The 20,065-nt window shown below is 35.7% G+C and overlaps 1 protein-coding gene across 1 annotated transcript in view; it reads right to left on the bottom strand.

The window, feature by feature from the left end:
* Positions 1 to 20,065, bottom strand: part of LOC149567704 (uncharacterized) — a 109,431-nt gene that overhangs the window by 65,084 nt on the left and 24,282 nt on the right. Inside the window, exons 3-5 of the mRNA XM_089820964.1 lie at positions 2,189 to 2,262; positions 1,687 to 1,804; positions 1,469 to 1,527 (exon numbers count right to left, since the gene is read on the bottom strand). Of these exons, the coding sequence (XP_089677090.1) occupies positions 1,469 to 1,527; positions 1,687 to 1,804; positions 2,189 to 2,262 (251 nt within the window). The remainder of the gene's footprint in view (positions 1 to 1,468; positions 1,528 to 1,686; positions 1,805 to 2,188; positions 2,263 to 20,065) is intronic.

The following is a 20,065-nucleotide window of genomic DNA, read 5'->3' as shown; positions in this document are numbered from 1 at the left end:
AATATCAATTTGGATGTCAATTTGAATAAATTTTGCTACTACAGGTTTCACTAGTTATTTAATTTCTTACTTCATGCATAGCATTTGACATTGTAGATGGTTTATTTTATGTAAAGGTGTAAGAATGCACGCCAAATGTTAGAAGAAATGCTATATCTAGATTGCTCATAATCAGCTTAACAAATTGCATGCCAAGTGTTTGTGAAAATGTTCATTGGCTGTAGGTTTACATTTTAAATAAGGAAATCATATGTATGAATTCAAAAACACAAGAAGGATTGTATTTACAAATTATTTTTTTGCCCAGATATCTTAATAATCATTTGCAAGCATTTAAACTTCATTTGAAACCATTACAAGCAAGCAAAAACAATCTGAAAATCAAAGACAGAGAGATAGAGCTTGCAATTAAGGCAATTTTGTTTTTTGTTAGAGTTAAAACCAGCAGGTGTTCTTACAAATTACCTGTTTATGCTATGATTCAAACATCATAAGATGCCATTATTGCTACCAAATTTTACAGACTTTGACTCACAGAGTTCTTGGCAAACCCAAAATGACTCACAAAAACTCGGCAAGTTAAACCATAAGGAAGGGCTGGCAGATTTTGAAGAACCTCAATGATAGGGGGTGCAAAGAGAAAATGCATGGTAGAATAGAAAAGAAAAACCAGTGAAAAACACATTTTAACCAATGTTTGACCTGTATCTACGTTTTTACCTTTGTTTTCGCTGCATTTCCAAAAACTCAAAAGTTGAACTTGTCAAAACTGGAGGAGCTGACAAAATAATGACTACTCCACAACTCAGCGAATATTTGCAGAGTTTGCAATCTATGGTTGCAACAACTTAATCCTATAAAGCACTTTCAAATTTTCAATTTCTAGTTTTCAGTGTTTTGTGTGTTGGAACTTTATTCATATGCATATGTAGAACTCTAACCCATTCGCCTGCTGTGGCCAGCATACCAATGTACGCAACTTTAAAAAAAGTCATATCTATATGTCATATTTACATTAATTTGGAATCTCTTCAACAACAATTTATACATTCGTTTGAAAATGCATTTAAAAAATTGTCTACCTTGGAATGGAAGGAAAAATTAGAGAAACATCAAATATAATAACAACTAAATCAAAACTGATACATTGGTAGCCATCCCAATTTCACAAAGGAAGGGAAAGTGAAACAGATTGTTTGACAAAGCCTGGTGAATAAATCAGCAAAAATGAACATTTATTGACTTGCAAAAATTAATAAAATTTCAAAATACGGTAGTTGAGACATCACAATCAGTTACCATAAGAATCGCATTAAAAACTTGTATGTAAAACAAAAACTTGTACTGAAATAAATCCACCATGTGAATATACTTTGTATTGAAAAATGTCAATGATAAAGCAATTGCTATGTAATGAAAGATCCAATATAACAAAAACAACGAGAGTATATGTAAAGTATTATCTTACCAGATAAGTGCACAAAATTCAACGATAATTGCTATAAGTGTTAGAAGCCTATTATGAATCTGTAAAACAACCAGCATATATGCTAATGATTAGCTACCAATGTAGAAATTGGGTTGTGGATGTAGAATCATTTGCCAAGTGATTCAAATTCTGTAACAATGACTAGTTCCTGTCATATTGAAAGGAATGATTTCACAAACAAGCATGGCATCACTTACATAAAGAGCACAAACTAGAGCAATAATAATGCTACCAATAAATATAGCAGATGCAATGATCCGTGCAGGATCAAACATCATGTTCACCTGTCGCACGGGCCCTACAAGAAATGCTGTGCTGTATGGTAAAATATAACAATATTAATATTGAAAAATGCAAAGAAATTCAGAATTTAAGAAATCCAAGCAAACAAGAGAATCTGAGAACATCGTGAAGATAAAATTATTGAAATACTATTTCACATGTCAAATCTAAATCATTTAGGTAATTAGTCATATGCCACAGAAACAGGCAAATTGTGTGTTCTACATGTCCAAACAACAGGCCTACATAAAAGAACAGTGCTCTGTAGTGCAACAGGAGATTATTCAGGCACACAAGATGTCATGGAAAACATAACATAATGGCTAATAGGATCATACACGTCAAAATAGCTAAATTTTATATCATGAACTAATCATATCAAAAACTTTATCAAAAACTAATCAATTGTTTACAAACCTCGCTAGCGAAAGAAGGTTGCCGAATGTGAATGTGAGTGCAAACTTAATAGGTCTGAAGATAAGGAGTAATGACTGCATGAAGCCAAGCAACAAAGTTCTATTATGTAAGTGTCTCCTTTGTGCCATCATTTTCAACTATTTCAAGTTCCGCAAACCAAATGCACAGGAATTTTTGCTAGCGTGAGTGAAATAAACAATACAGAATGTCAAAACAAACTTGGAAGAAAATATCAGTATGAATGATACTAAAGTAACTTTCAAATGAAAAGAAAGGAAGTAAAGAGAAATTTAACCCACATGCAGCAAGTGGTACATCAATTAGTGAGACCTTAATATAAGAAAGAAAAAGATCAAAAGCAGGCAAAAAGAAACAAATAGCTGTTAAGAACAATGTACATGAAAGAATCTAACACAAGTACTGATACAGTTTACACATAAAAGAATTCTTTAATCAAGCAAGGAAGATGCAACGAATCGCATACCTCAAAAGATGATATGGTTAATAATCTAAAATTTGCAATGTATCTAACACAAGACCAGTTGGTAACGATAAGACTGCAACAAAGTCAGCCCCCGGTAAAGAAATCACTAATAGTAAACAAAAAAGAAACAACATTAAATGTGAACCATCCCCAAACCAAAAGGGGTTTTGTGTCACATACATAAACTTGAACAGAACCTGTAGACAATATGGAAGTGGCAGGGGCAAGTTGGGCTATTAGAAGTGATCTGGATTCATTTGTCAGAGCCCAATCAATCAGCCTAACATCACATCAATCAAATGGCAGAAGGGAGGACTAGCAGAGGATTTGAAACTAGCTAAATTGCTTAAGATTCTTAGACTTTGTATGAAGGTGACTCCCATCTCATAATTGGTGCTATGTAAGAGTCAACTGAAATTGGAAAATGGAGCACATTTTCAGAGAATCTTGAAGCTTCATGACATATTATGTAAGTGGACTCTCAAAAAGCTTACAGAGAGGCAGATGAACTCACAACTCCTACATATTCCCAAGAACTAACCACTTGTATGTTCTTTAAAGGTGCTTCTGGATTTAACTGTGTAGACATTTTTTCAATCAATATTTCAGATTGCACTCCATGATCTATCATTAAAAGGAAAAGGAAGAAAAGGGATGAGAACAGAAGCCAAGAGCAAAAGTGCCAAAAGAAACTTAAAAGGAGGATTCAACAAAAGAATGAGATCAGGAAAATAAAATCAATATGGTAATTATACATAGTAAAAGATAGTGTATTAAATCATATGTAATTAGTGATGATGTTAATAAATATTATAATATCTACTAATTAGCATAAATTAGTATTCATTTTTATGGTATTTTATTAATAAAGTATTATAAATAGATAGTTAAAATTGTACGAATAATATAATGAGATATTAGAATACTATAAATGTTAATTGTAATATAGTAAGGTTTTACAAATAATACATTATTGCTGTTGCAAACCGCTGAGAAAAATTAGTATGTTAAGAATGCTAATTAGGACGTAACATTGATATTGATAATACACTATTGTATAGAAAGTACAATCAAAATTAGCAGTAGTATAATTACCATAACGTATGATCAATTTATGTTTATCATTTTAATTAATAACGAGTTATAACTGGTGTATGAATAATATTATAATAGTAATATAAATCTTGATTATATATAATGAATTTGTAATATCCCCTTTTTCATGAGCATTAGAGTTTATTTAGTTTTGCCTATCATTGGCCCTCATAGGCTAGTCTAGTGGATTGAGGGTTTCAGTTGATCTAGCCTCAGGCTATTTTCCCACTCGAGTGGTCAGAGATGTTCAGTATTGCTCTTTGTTTGAGTCAGATTTGCACACTTACTAATAATAGGAAGTTACTATTTCGGGAAAGTCTCAATTACTATTCCAAGCAAGGCACTTGAACAGTTGGTAGTAAAATGGAGTTGTGGGGACTTCAGCAGTTCTTACAGTTTGGGACTTTTTCCTGGTAGGGCACCTTGGCGTCTGGGTCAGGCAGTGAGTAACTTTATTTAAAATGAGTCCTTCAAGAATTTAATGAGCTATTAAATTCATTCATAATCATTAATTAAATCTCGTTTTATTAATTATTAAATATAAAACTTTATATTATAAAGTGTGCTCAGGTGCATCGTATGTTTATTAAATTATAAAGTGACTTGGCGCTTATTATTGGAGGGAAATATGATAAACTACTATATTTCAAACATTGCAACAAAAAGAAAATACAATTCAAATATCTATGTTATGTTGCAAGATATGATTAGTGTGTTTTTGAAGCCTCTGGTCGATTTGTCTTCAAGCTTGTAGATATGTTCAAACTCAAAGTTCGATGGATCTGATTATGCATTTTGTGAATTTGTGATTGTGATGAAATGGATCCAAGGGTTTCAGGGAAATGGAACTTGTGGAATTGTGAATTCTACTAAGTTATGCACTTTGAATTGGCTGGATATGTCAGTGAATTGTGCTTTTAGGTGTCTCATTACAGAACCATCATCGTGCTATAAATTGTGAACAAATTGGCAGAAGAATTCAGCATTCAACCTCAGGGAGGGTGAATGATCTATGAATGTAGATCACTGCTAAATGAGGGTCTGTGTTTGGGAATGTAGAGGCTGCCGCTGAAATAAACAGGACAGGACACATTGTTACATGCTGCATTTCAAGTGGAAGGGCCAGTGTTTCAAGAGGCACATTTTGATGTCCAGTGCCTTCATTCAAGATTTTCTAACTTTAGAAACAAATGGACATCATTCTCCATGAGCTGCAACACAAAACTGGACTGTAAATGCCAGCAACCAATTTACTACAGGGGCTGTGTTATCAATTTGGAGTTAATTTGGTACATGCAAACAAACATAGGTTTTTCTTCAATTAATTCCAATGAGATTTTCCCATGCATTGTATTTGCCTTTATAAATAGTTTCATTGAGGAATATTGAAATTGAGCTGTTAGTGATAAATGGTATTGTAATTAGTCTATATTCAAGTATTTCTATTTGAAATCCATTATTGTCAAAAAACATCAAAAAAAAAAACATCAAAAACACCAAAAAAACAAATAATTGCTAAAACAATAACATTCTGAGACAGTGGTAGAACAATCTAGGTTCTTACCATAGTATTAGAGTGGTTTCTTGCCATCCTGTTGGGGGTTGGGAATTAAAATTTCATAGAGCTCTTACAGGTGATATTTGAGTGACCAGCATTCTTGTTTGGTTTCAAAGTCTATACATGATCTCATGCCAGAGCTCATATAGGCCTTTAAAAACTATGATAAGAATTAACAAGGCTTCTACAACATTTGGGACTTTCGGATACTTTATTTGCAAAGAAAAAGGAAGAAAACAATAATAGAAATAATTCTATGAGTACAAAGGAAATAATGGAAATGAGGGTGAAATGCGAAGAGAATGTTGGCACTCAAGAAGTTGTTATCAACAAGGACAACAATTCTGATTTTCATGACAGCAGACTTAGTATTGAGCCTACTCATGTGATAGCAGCCATTGCGTAGGTGGAAGATGGTTGTATAAGTTCCTCCTATGTAGACACTGAAGATTTGAGTGTTAGAGACGAGTTATGTGACGTGGATGCAAGCCACAAGTAGTCTGATTTTGCAAGTCAGAACTGAGAGAAAAAAATATGAAAACTCAGTAGTTGCTAATAGGTCCTCGGATCATGATTTGGATGGGTATGCAGTTACAATGGAAGAAGTGTGCTAAGATTATGTCAAAACAGCAGTTTCTACAATGTCTTTTGAGCCATCTTATGAGGTACATAGCAGCAGTACCTTAATGATATTGTGTGCATAGTCAATAACACATGATGTTGCTTATCATATAGTCATGACTATATGAGGTAAGCCAGCTATAATGACTCCTTATTGACATCCCAAGAAGTTCAAAGATGAGATAGACAAGGGGACTCAACGGCTTCTCGACATGGGACATATCAGGCATTGCTCAAGCCCTTTTGCATCTCTGATGGTCATGGTGAAGAACGATGAGACTCTAAAGATGTGCATCAACTACCAAGCCTTGAACAAGAGGAAAATCAAGAATCAATATCACATTCCATGGCTTGATGAGTTGTTGGATGAGCTTCGTGGAGCAGTCTACTTTTCAAAGATTGATCTCAGATTCAGATATCACCAAATTTGAGTAAGGGGGCAAGATGTTCACAAAACTGTCTTTTGATGCAACTATGATCACTACAAATTCTTGGTCATGCCCTTTCGATTGACCAATGTGCCTGCCACTTTCCAGTCTTGCATAAACCACATCTTCAACAAAAAGTTGCAAAAGTTTCTATTGGTGTTATTTGATGAGATACTCATATATAGCAAGACATGAGAGGAACATCTAAGGAACTTGGAAGAGAGTTTGGGGATGATGGAGGCATAGTTATTGTATGTGAACCAATCCAAGTGTTAGTTTAGCATGACGAAGATCCTATACTTGGGTAACATCATTAGTGCACATACACTAGGAGAAGAAACAAGTGATTCTTGATTGCCACCCCCGAGGACACTTACAGAGTTCTGCGATTTCTTTGGTCTATGCAGCTGCTATAGGGAATTTCGTGCAAGGATTATTGCAACTCGGAGCCCCATTGATGGACCTCATAAAGAGGGATCCTTTCAATTGGACAGAGGAGGCACGACATGCATTCGACAAGTTAGAAGGGAACCGAGTATGTGCCCAATTTTAGCACTACCTAACTTCTCTTAGCCATTCATCCTCGGGTGTGATGCAAAAGGAGAGGGCATTGGAGCAGTGTTGATGCAAAATCATCACCCCATCACATTCCACAGTTGGAAACTTTAAGAGTTTAGGCAATACCTAGTTGGGGGAAGTTCATGGTTAGGACCAACTACAATTGCTTCCAGAACTCCTTGGAGCAGAAGGGTTTAAATAAGAGGCAATGAAACTGGGTGAACAAGATTTAGACCTATGATTTTAATTTTTGACATTGAGTATGTGGAGGGGAAGAAGAAACTATCGTCGATGCTTTATTTAAAAAACTTACGATATGCTCTTTTTCCTAAGTCTCAACTGATTGGAGGGTCCATTTGTTGGTTGAGTACTCCAAGAATGCCTTGGCTTTCCAATTAATGGACAAACAGATTCATTATGACAGGTACAAGGTGGTGGATAATGTCATCTACTACAAGGATAGAATCTTTTTGGTTCTGTAGTTGAAGCTTAATAAGATCTTGAAGACAGTTCATGAGTCACCATTGAAGCATTACCACAAATACTTGAAGACATATAGGCAAATAGGTGAGAGGTTCTCATGGAAGAGCCTCAAGGATGATTTCTTGTGGCTCATCAGAAATAGTGCCACAATCCAACAAAACAAGCCCAAGCATACATTTCCGAAGGCATTACTACAGCCCTTACCTATTGTGTGGGAGAGCAATTCAATGGCTTCCATCAAAGGCCTTCCCAAGGTACATGGTAAGGAGTGCATTACGTGGCGATTGACCATTTGACTAAGTATGCTCACTTCTAACCACTCTATCAAAGTTGAGAGAAGTTCAAGTTGTAGAATTGTTCTTTCAGGAGATTTTTAGGTTACATTGGAGTTGCAAGATATGGTCAATGATACAAAAAGTAGATTCCTTAGCACTTTCTATATAAAGCTTTTCAAGTTGGTTGGTATTGAGTTACCTCCAGGCACCATTTATCACCCCTAAGAAAATGGACAAACTAAGATAATGAACAAGTGGGTAGAGGGGGCTATATCTAAGAAAGTACTACTAGAACACCACCTATCCCATGTCAATTGGGATGTCACCCTACAAGGCACTTTATGGCTATGAGGCTACTCCATTTGTGGATTTGGCATTGGGAGATATTAGGGCGCCTAAGGAAAAGGATTGGCATCAAGAGACTCAAGATATCCTTCGGTCCTTCGAGGATAATCTATGACAAGCATAGAATCAGCAAAAGATGTAAGAAGATCGACATTGGATTGAGTGAAATTTCAAGCTAGGGGATTTGGTCTATCTTTGTCTATAGCCCTACAAGCAATCTTCTTTGAAGAGGAGTGGTGCGGAGATGCTTTGGCCTCACTTTTGAGGTACTTATAAGGTAACTAGGCAGATTGGAGAGGTGGTGTGTGAGTTATAAATTATGTAGAACAGAAGGATGCATAATGTGCTTCCTATCTATTGCCTTAAGAAGGCTCTTGGACAGTGAGTTATGGTTTCAAAAAAGCTTCTGCCACTTGATGATGAAGGTAAGCATGCATTGGAGCTAGTTGAGGTCATGGATTTCAAAGAAAGGAGGCTCGAGTCCTATACAATCAAAGAGTATCTTGTCAGGTGGAAGGACTTACTGATTGAGGATGCCACATGGGAGAGTGAGCAGATTTTGGAGCATTCTAATCTAAAATACTTGTGGGCAAGCAATTCCGAGAAGGGAAAACTATTATGCCCCTATTCTTCAAACAGAATGTAATATTAATTTGGCTTATAGCTCATATGGTTCCTCATCAGCTATTAAGTGAATGTTATGGGGACCTATTTGTGGCATGCTTTTGGCTCTACCCCTTGGCATGGGCCTATTTGCATAATTCATTTTTGGGCACCAATCTAACTAGGTGAACTTGCTTATTTAAGAGATGTTTTCACATCATATATATTCGACATTCTTGGAGCATTATTATCATCAATCAGCTCATTTGCTCTTCCATTTCTTTTCATAGGCTTGTAGTTTTGGAGGTGTAAGACACTCCCTAGTCCGCTTGGTGCAGGAGCACCTTAGGGGAAAGGCAAGCCCTAATAGTCATTTTTGGCTTGTAAATGGTTTAGCCAACCATTGACCAAATAAGGACTAGTAATGAAGTCCCAAGGTGTGTAGGAGGAGGTATGAGAAGGTTGAATGCAAGTTTGAGTCATGTTTTAATTGTTAAGACCTAGTAGGTCCTAACAGGGTCGACCTAAGTCACAAGGTTCGAGTTCAAGTTCAAGTTCGACAACTATCAAGTTCGAATGAAGTTCGGCAAAGCAAAAAAATTGGAAAAAAAATTCGCCTTATAAATTTTTTTTTAAAATATAAATATAATTTTTAGTACAATAGAATTTAGCATTATTTTTGTTACATATTTCCATACTTCAGATTTTTTATTTTTTATTTTAATTAAATCATTCAATTTTTGTCTTAAAACCATTAAAACAAAATATATCAAATAATTATTTTAAACTTTATAATGCAAAATTAATAAATGAAAAATTATAATTTAATTTACTACAAACAAAAATAATTTTATTAAGACTTTAAATAGTAAAAAGTAATTATTTTAAATAATATATTAAATTTTAAACAAGATATATCCCTAGTTACCGGATTTGTGCCCTAGAGGCCGCATCCGGATTCGGGTCCGATCCGGATTCAGATTCGTGCCTGGATTCGTGCAGATCCGGGCAGGATCCTTGTTTTACACAGTGGATTCGTCCGGATTCATGGCCCATGAATCCTGACGAATCCACTGTGTAAAACAAGGATCCTGCCCGGATCTGCACGAATCCTCAAGGATCCAGCATGAATCCTCAAGGATCGACAGGTTTAAGTGAGTCTAAGTTATTTAATATGACTTTTTTAAATATATTTTTTGGCTTTCTAGTGCTAAAATGACCTTTTTATGCATTATATATACTAATAAATGAGAGAAATATATATATATATATATATATATATATATATCTGTTACTAGTTGGGGCTTGGGCAAGATCAGTAATATATATATATATATATATGTTCGCGAATCCTCCACGAATCCTAATCGGGAAAAAAAAAAAATTCACGAATCCATGGATCCGATTCACGTGCCCGAATCGGATTCGTATCCCGAATCGGTAACTAAGGATATATCAAATAATTGTTTAAAAGTCTATAATGTGGAATTAACAAATGTCAAATTCTATCATAATTAACTACAAACAAAAATATTAAATTTTAAACAAGATAAATCAAATAATTGTTTTGAACTCTATAATGTGAAATAAACAAATGTCCAATTCTATTATAATTAACTACAAATAAAAATAATTTTATTAGACTTTAAAAAGAGGAAAAATACAGTTTGCATACAATATTAAATTTTAAAAACAAAACAAAACTACTACATTGCAATAGTTTAAAATAAAAAATTTAAAGTATAATAATATTTTTTTCTTTACTATAAACAAAATTAAAAATAATTAAAATAATATAATAATAAACAAAACTAATAAGAGTATACATTAAGTTGCATTTTCATTTTTATTAAATTAATATAATCAAAGGCTTCGGCCATTTACCGATCAAAAAATTAAAAAAAGAAAAGAAAAAAAAAGAGTATACATTAATGATTATGCTGATTTCTAAATAGAGCTAAAACTAAAACCTAAAATCATAAATATTAATGTCAGAGTAACTAATAAAAATAAAATATCTAATAATAAATAAATAAAACACAAACGAACGATATCATAAGTATTAATATTTTAGTAAATAAACAAGATAACATTTGAAAATATCATAAACAACCACCCAACCCTAAAAACAAATAAAACAAACATAAATATTTATTGAAGCGAACGTCGAGACGAAAAAGATTGGGAGTGTAGATTGACAAGTTTAAACTGTTCCAGACAATGGCAAAGATGATTCCATTGCAGATTCACAAAATGAGGGTGCAGATAAATGACATGGCAACTATGCAGGAAAATGGCATGGTGACTGTGCAGAAAAATGGTGGGCAATAATGCAGAATAGTGGGGCTAGCAGTGATAGCAAAACAACATCGACGATTTTGCAAAGGTTGCGATGCAGAGTCCAAATTCAACACGAAACAATTTATGTTGTCCAGAACAATTTGTCAATTTCCAAACACATTTTGAGTAATTACAAAACGTTTATTTATAAAAGAATTGTCGAAAACCCTAGAAAATCCCTCGAAAAAGCATATTCATTCATTAAATTGCAGCTAGTTCTACCCATACGAACTTAAAGCAAATTTATTTTTATTTTTAAAGGTTCGCCGAATTTCGAACCTGATGCTGAAAATCCGGCGAACCTTGTGACACAGGGGTCAACAATGGTCAAAGTTGCAAAACACCTCAAAAATGATGGATACTTGTTGAAATGTGGTTTTTATGTGTTTTTGGGTCAAGTTGGATGGTTTGGAGTCACATATCGAGTTGGGAATGATGCAAGGTCATTTGTGCAAAAATTGTCAAAGTTTTTGATAAGAAAAACAGGTTTCACAGGGATCTTGAAACCCGAAAGTTAAAACATATCAAAAGGCTGATAATAACCATTTAAAGCCTAGCCAAAAAACGAAGGCCAACCAAAGGGCCAATACAACAGACAGAAAAAAAGCCAACTAACCAAAAACCTACAGCAGTCTACCAATTCAAAAGATAGGAAAAGAAAAACCAAAGTTAATCCTCTGTCTTTTTCTCGAGCTCCTGCATCGTTTCCGCTGCTTCATAGGCTTTGTTAATCTCCTCAGCCATCTGCTCTTGCTTCTTCTGACCATCCCGATCCATGCTGCTAAAAGTAATGTCAGTCGTCACACCCTCTTTCATTCTAGCTCTTTCTCTGTCCTTTTCCTCGTTTTCATCCAGAAGACCTCTGGCTTTCAGCATTCCAATAAGGGACGAGATATTATCATTGATAGAAGTCAAAATGGATATCATCTGATTTGCCAAATTATGATTGTAGTTTCTCAAAAATTGTCAAAGTTGCTCATGACAACTTTTCCTAAAAAGTTGGAAGATGCATTTATTAGGTCTGAGACTCGACCTTAGGGTCAGGATAGATGGAGTAGGGATATAAAAGCTCATCCAAACCCTAAACTGAGAGAGAGACCATTTTTGTACAGACTAGAAGCAAGATCAGCACTGACTATAATGACAGTTTTGGGTTTTTGACCTTCATTTCGAATTTAATGGATTGAAAGGTTGATTAACGTCATTGGATTAGTTAGTGTGTAACTTGTGAACTATCTGTGCATGTTTATATTGGAATTTTGAATCCACTTGTTGCTGTTTTGAAATTAGTTTAGTTTTCATTGTTTCACTGCCTTGTACATAGCAGTTTGTGTGAAAATGTCTGCAACTTGAATTCCAGCAATGGGAACTTGATGTCCATTTGGAATCAAGAAGCAGACATTGTACATAGTATAAATATAGGAGAATTCGAAATGAATCCACTTTGTTAATTTTGCAAGCAAGCCCTAGGCAAGCTTGGAGTGTTTGGCTCAGAAACAAGAAGCTTGCAAGGAGAGTTTAATGGGTTATTGGGGTGAGCAAAACCTGGTTGGGGCAATGTAGTAGGAAGAGTCAAGGGTCCATAGGCCAGAGGAGAAGGCTTGAGAAAGAAAACTCAGCATATGGTGAAGCATTTGCTATCATTGCTCTAGAAACCCTCAAAAATAGAGTTTTCAGCAGAAGTACTATACGGACACCATGGGAGTCTGAAACCTAGAAAGTCTTTGAGTCTAGGTTGATGTGAAACAAAGTCAAGAAGACACCAACAGGGCTTGTTAAGGAGCCTTTGAAGTTATTTCAGTTTCGTTGTTTGTAGGAGGCCTAATTGGGGCTCATATGGCTACAAGGCCTAAAAGAGCAATTGGGTGATTTTGAAGAGTTGGGTTTGGAAAGTTGGTGCAGAAAGGTTGGAGAAAGATCAAGAACAACATGAGGATGAACAAAAGGTGCATTTTCCATGCTGGGGGTCCTTGGTGAGTTTGTCAACCTGCTGAGCATAAAGTTGCTTAGTTGGGGTTTGGAGAGCGAAAAGTGTAACAAGGATTGATAGGTGAGTTTCAAGGTTGGAGAGGATTAGGAAAAGATCCTCTAGGGAAGGGTATCAAGAATGAACCCTAGAAAGGCTAAGAGAAGGCCTTGGATAGAGCAAGATAGCTCTAAGTGAGAGAAACTCCCCATCACTGCCTAACCTATTTCGTGAAGTCTTCCTTGGAGACCAAATTGGTGCAATCAAGAATTGCAATCTTGACAAGGCATTTTTTTGGTTCAGTGATCAATCAGGCAATAATACCAAATTCAACTTTTGTGATACCATTATAACTAGTGATCGAGTATATTGGATAAACAACATAATCAGCAATCTATTTATTCCTTGCATCTATGAATCCTTGAATTATTTCAGCCGATATTCCTGTGACATCAAATAACCTTCAAAGCAGCGACAGTAATCTATATAGATATATACATGTGTGTGTGTCGGCGATAACAAAGAACATAACAGCATCTCACATATCAGCAATATCAACTAAATCAGTAGAGACAAACATCAGCAGTATATCCATTGAATATATCAGCCTTAACATTGTTGTGATACATATATCCTGTGATGGGGATGATATCAGAGGTACATCAACAGCAATATACATCTCTACAACATCACAGTGACACATTAGCAATATCTCCATAGAAGTTACAGTGATATCATACCTTTGGGGAGCAGCACCAGCAATACATATATCTGCTAGTAATATCATACAGTGAAGTTGCCTTGGGTGCTGGGTTCGCTCCCCACTGATCTCAAGTTCGATTGCAAGGGACAGATTTGTCTGTTGTATGCTGTTTGCAAGTGATGGTGTAAACCCCCATGGGACTAGTCTTCCCCCAGCTCACCCCCTCCTTCCCCCAACTTGGCAATAAGTAAGACCAAGGTAAGGCTGGTTGGGTGTTACATCCCAAAATTTGACCTAATTTCAAAACTTGTTCATAACCATTGGATTTAACAGATTATTCTTTCATGATCATGTGAAATAGATAGTTATTTATATACATTGTATTAATTGTTAATGAAGATGGTCGTTAATCATTAACTGTTATTTGATGTTAGCAGTGGCTAGATTTTGAAATTATGATTAATAATTTAAAGTCTTTTAGATGTTTATATGAAATTATTATGAATTATTATTATGGCGGAAGTGTTTTCATGAGTGATTGCAGGAGAAGATCAAGGGGGTGAAGCATTGCTAAACGGGATCATCGGAATGGGATGCTCGCTTAGTTCAGTCATCAGGATTGGCAGGTATGACCTTAAACTTCTTTGGTAAGGACACGACGACTTAAACACAGGATACATTGTGGGACCTACATGAGCTATTAAGAAAATAATCTAAGAAAACATAAAATAATCTAATTAAAATATAAAACATACCTCAAGGGATTTTAATTGATCTTCCATCATGTTATTATAATATATATATATATACCTACGTACATATATATACGTACATATAAATATAAAAATGAAATGGCACCATTATATTATAATAACTTAATAAAATGATGTCACCCCATTGATATATTCACATGAACGTACGCACATACATATTATAAAAATAAACCGAATTATATTTTTTTTCCAGCTCTTTTTTCCAACCTTTTATTTTTTCCCTTTCTTTTCCAATCGATTTAACACTTGGCAAATTTGAAATGACAAATAATCTTTTAAACCGGCGGAAGCCAAGAAGTCTCTATCACTCTCCATATATGGAAGCTGAGAGAGAGACGGATATATTATATTACATACACCCGATTATCATTCCACTACTACGTTTTCAGAAAATCTCTTTGCCTCCATAACAACCAATTTTCCTGTCTGCAGTAATTAACATATCACCAATAATTACTATCGCCTTCAATCCACCAGTTTCTTAACTTCTAGTTGTATCGATTCCCTGCAATATCGATTGTTGAGCCCTGATCAAGCAGTACGTTTTCTACTCCTTGCCGTGAAAGTATTCTGCCCGAGAATCAGAGATTTTATGCACTGAAGTGACGTCTCAAGCAACTGGAGGAAACTGATCCATTTTGCAAGTTCTTCAAACAATATCAAATTCTTATCAGGTCATGAATCACCATTCCAATGTTTTAAATACAATTTCTACAGCAGTCGGCTAGGCATAGGAACTTCTTTTTATTATCTATGATCACATTATTTAGCTTGCTGAATAATCCCTGTCTTTTATAATGAAATTTCATTTGTTACATTGGGAAGCGCTCGGCTGGGTCGCAAGGATATCCAAGTCAGAAAAAACAATACATAATCTACCAGTGGCATCATACAGTAGTAACAAACATTCTGACATCAATAGAACACACATACCAAAACCAGCACACCAAATATACAGATATCAACATCTCAGGCATACAAACATCTGCACATTGGGCATTCTGCCATCAGCACATCAGTTGTATTGATAGCATCCTTCCTCAATTTCCAATGTGGAAAATTGTTAGAAGGCCAAGGTGCAAGATTTCTTTAGCTATGTAACTTGATTAAACATTAGTTGAAATCTCAGATTGTTGGTTTATCATTGCATATCTTGTCTGTTTTGATATTTTGTACACTTGGGATATTTCATCATGGTAATGCTTAAAGGTAACAGTTAGCACGTAATTTTGATTGAAACCATTGATAGATAAGCAAACAGTTAGCACATAATTTTGATTCCACCTTTCTGCATTTTCAACAAGAAGGAAACTAAATAGCACACCGAGCAGCTAAATGAGTCAAAAGGAACTCTCAATGGATTTTGAGTTGTTTTATTGTAATATCCCCTTCCTAATTTGCCTTAATCAATTGCAACATATTAGAGCTAGGGTTACAACTTACATCTTACCAAGTAAATATTCCTTTAAATGAGGTGCTCCTAGATTTGAATCCTACAATCATAGCATCAACGACATACACAAATATATATCTATTCAATTAATAGGGTCAGATGATATCACATCATAACCATATACTATAAATAACATTATGTGAGCATATTAAATATTCGAGGAGTAAACATGACAAGTCAGCTCAAAACCATTCTATACTAAGCCCAAGACTGAATGTCTGCCACAGCCTTCCTCTTTGCTTGCTTAGTGGCTTGTTTATACCTTCTTTACCTATCAATGTCTCATCCTCTCAAAGACAAATGCACCTTGCAGAGTTCGGCAAGATTGATAGGGGTTTCTCGGTCCTATGTAAGTGCCCTCTTCACCTCCTTAATGACCCACTTTAGCCTTCTCTTACACCTCAGACCCTTTCTACAAGATGTGCAGTGCCTCCTGTGTTTGCATTCTATACCATGGCTTATTTTGGTTTGAGAGATACTTTATGATATTCATGTATATGTGCATTTAAGATGCCCCGATTCATGCCGAGGCAATATTCTCATGTTTTCTCTCAGAATCTCAAGAAGAGAATTAAGCAGCTTATAGTAGCAACAAGCAACAGCAGGCACAAGCAGCAGGCACAAGGCAATAGTCACAGAAAATAGCAGACAAGGCAGGAAGACACACAACGCAGCAAACAACTCCTCAAGGCTCTACGGTTTACTAAGAGCAACCAGGTGCGACAAGTTTCAGACACTTTGCTTGTATTTCGCTTTCATCTATTTTTATTCCTGCCATAAACAATATAGTTGTCAAAGCAAACCACCGCATAAACCTTCTACACTTTGTGTGCTTCCCTACACCAAAAACCAAATCTGCTCAAACAGTAAACTATAAATCTTATACTGCCTGATATGGAGGGAAAAGAGGGGAAAAGTGAACCAGAACCTAGAGTTCCTCAAACAACCAAGTAGGTTTCAGTGCATACCAACACGGGGGATCATTTAGAGATAAATGAACCACAACCAGTCATAGACACACGGCACAACTTTCATCCAGTTGAACAGGGTTTCAGGCATATCACACCAGAGGTCAAATCAGAGAGAAAGATATTAACACCAGTCATAGACACGTTGCACACTCCTCTACTAGTTCCTCAGACAACCGAATAGATCTCAAGGCATATTGTTGGTGCAAATAAGTATTTACTATTTACACTTTACTTAAGTTTACTTAGGTTAATGCTTTAGCATATTAGTTGTCATGTAGACACCTAGGAGTTTGCATATTCATATGAGTTGTCATGTAGACAACACAATTGTTTGCACTCCAATTGAGCACATGTTGTCTACTACATCTCTTTACAAGATAGACCTTTGTATTCTTATCCTCTCATTGTTGCACGTACATTCATGCACAATGGAGGATAATCCACTCTTGGTGGACATGTGCTTAGTTGTGACGATTATCTCTTTGCTGAATCATAGTCATTTAGTTGCCTTTATAGACAAGGCTCTTCTATGATGTATTCATCCAATCATCTGATATCCATTCTCATTTTATCATCATTTGTCTCTCTTGTGCTATCTACTGAGCTTCTTGATCTTGGTGTTGAATTATTTATTTAGGAAAATTCTTACACATATCAATATAGGGGATCATACAGAGATAAATGAACCATAGCCAGTCATAGATACACGGCACACCTTTCATCAAGCATATCACACCAAAAGTCCAAACAGAGAGTAAGATATTAACACCAGTCATAGACATGTTACACTTTCCTCAACCAGTTGAACAAGGTATCAAACATCTTACACCAGGTGGCCATTCAAAGATAAAGGTATCACATTCAGTCATGGAGACATCGCACAGTTGGGAAACTGGTAATAACTCCACTCTGGTTCCAGGAAATGATCTTTTGCAAAACTACACCTTATGGATGACTCAGCAGGGAGGCTTTTTTATACTTCTAGGAATGTTCTCTCCAGCTGGGTTGGGGAACTCATTCAACACGGGAACAACAACCAGCAGTTTGACACAGGGCCTACTAAGCTTTCCCCAAATCAATGCAATGCATCCAGGAGGAAACTATATCTATGTGAACGTGAAGCAATACAAAGGTATAATTAGAAGGAATGCCAGAAAGGTCAAATATACAAAGACGGGCAAGCTGGTAGTCATTTTACCAAAACTGGTACTGAAAAAAGTAAGCAATGAGGCCCCACAACAGAGACAAAAGGATCAGATCAAAAATGACATGAGCACTATAGAAATATCTCAACCAACAAAAGCAATAAAGGATGAGATACCAAACCTTTATAGTCCTAGAAAAATGCCTATGTCTTGATACCCAGAAATTTACATTAACGACCTAGTGCTCATGAAAGAAAGGTTGTTAGCATTAGAGGAGAAGAACCATATGAAAGATATTAAAGAGAGAGATCATCAAAAGTAACCAAAAGCTAACGAAGGAGGTCAATACACTTAGAGGAAGTGAAAAAATTACAATTCAGCTTGGAAAAAGGGGAGTACGAATTGGCTCTACTAAGGAAAGAATTAGGAGAGACAAAAACAAAAACGATTGCAGGAAACATAGGAGGAGGAAATGATGGAGACAAAAATGAGAATCAACAAATTAAAGAAATGCAATCAGCCATGGCTGACATGGAACAAAAAGGGATTCAGATAAGAGAACAAATAGAAGAAGTCAAATCATGGACCAACATAGTAAGGGGGGCAGCGAAAACGCTCAGTGAAATCATAGAAAAGCAAATAAGGAGTTAGATTAGGGAAGAAAAGGAGATAAGCAGGAGACCAGCCAACCTCATTATGAAAGGGCTAAGAGACTATGGGGAACATGAAACCACAAAAAAACTAATAAAGGACTTCCTTAGAGATCAATTAGAGTGGAATGGAGTGGTCATGCAAAAACAAAGGATCGGAAAGTGGACAAAGGGCTGCAAGGATGAAATATCCCTAACCAGATATTTGCTCATTTTTCCCTTTTGAATATATTCAAGACTAAACATTTCAGATGTATTACGAACACAAACGAAACCAGTAGAAATTCCCACAGCTATTTGACTAACTTCTTCTTGAATATAACATTCAAACTTAGATATAGGTAAATGGAATACAATACTATAATAAAACCAGAAGATTCCCCACAAGAATATAACCTGTTATTTCACAATATCATTCAAGATGTCAAGCATATAACCATGAGTTATAACCCAGTAAGATAAAAGCAGAAAACATCTTATAACTCCTTAAAATACGTTATTGCATTATACAACAGCAATACAATAACCAGCACTACAAATCCAATCCTTAAATATAATTTAACAATCACATTGGAATACTAGAATAGGAACCTGTAAGCACATGTGAAACACCTGAACTGATGCCTCCCGGGACAATGGGTTTGCGTCCACTATCTGCCAGCACGAGGGACTACCTCTTCAAACTATCTGAAAGTTGAAGCTTTTTGAAAACTCTCGCAAGAGAGAAAACTGAACTGAATCATAAAATCAAGCATCCCCAGCCATGAGCCTCTTTCCACTTTTAATACACAAACTAAGATTCTTCGACTCCCCTCTGGCTTTTGTCCTATTCCCTTGTGACTCTTCAACTTCCCTCTGGCACTTCGTCTTATTCCTCCTTGACCTTTTTCCCTCTTTATAACATTAAATTGACCTTTTCATAATTTGAGTCTATGTCTCATAGTCAATTTTAACATTATATAAAATAAGACTTCAATATTTCTAATGTTCCCAAAGGGGGACATTACAAATCTCCCCTCCTTAAAATTGCTTGTCCTCAAGCAATCAGTGCCAGGATTCCATACGAGTTTGCAAGTAGCCCTATAGTCCAAACTGAAAACAATTCTGGCCACACTGTGAAGCAAGATGTCACTCTACAATCTATCTCTCAACCGGATCCCTGGATCCCATATAACTCTCTAAAAAAACCCTACACTTGTAAACTGAACAACTCTGATCATCACTAATACCACTGAATCCAACCTCAAACTGAAAAGAATCACAAGGAGGTCCTCAACACACCAAAAATACATGTGATCAACACCTGGATCCCAAACCTTGTTCTCATAACCAGCTGATATGATAAGAAAGAAATTTATCAGCGAACTATGCATAACCTAGTAGATGATGACAACCCAACCAAAATAGATGATGTAATAAACAAGCC

This window comes from Cupressus sempervirens, chromosome 3 (genome assembly GCF_028749045.1).
Source record: "Cupressus sempervirens isolate cs-2001-9-10 chromosome 3, ASM2874904v1, whole genome shotgun sequence".
Taxonomy (NCBI): domain Eukaryota; kingdom Viridiplantae; phylum Streptophyta; class Pinopsida; order Cupressales; family Cupressaceae; genus Cupressus; species Cupressus sempervirens.
Note: the sequence above shows the minus strand (reverse complement) of the source record. Positions and strands in the feature narration are given on the sequence as shown.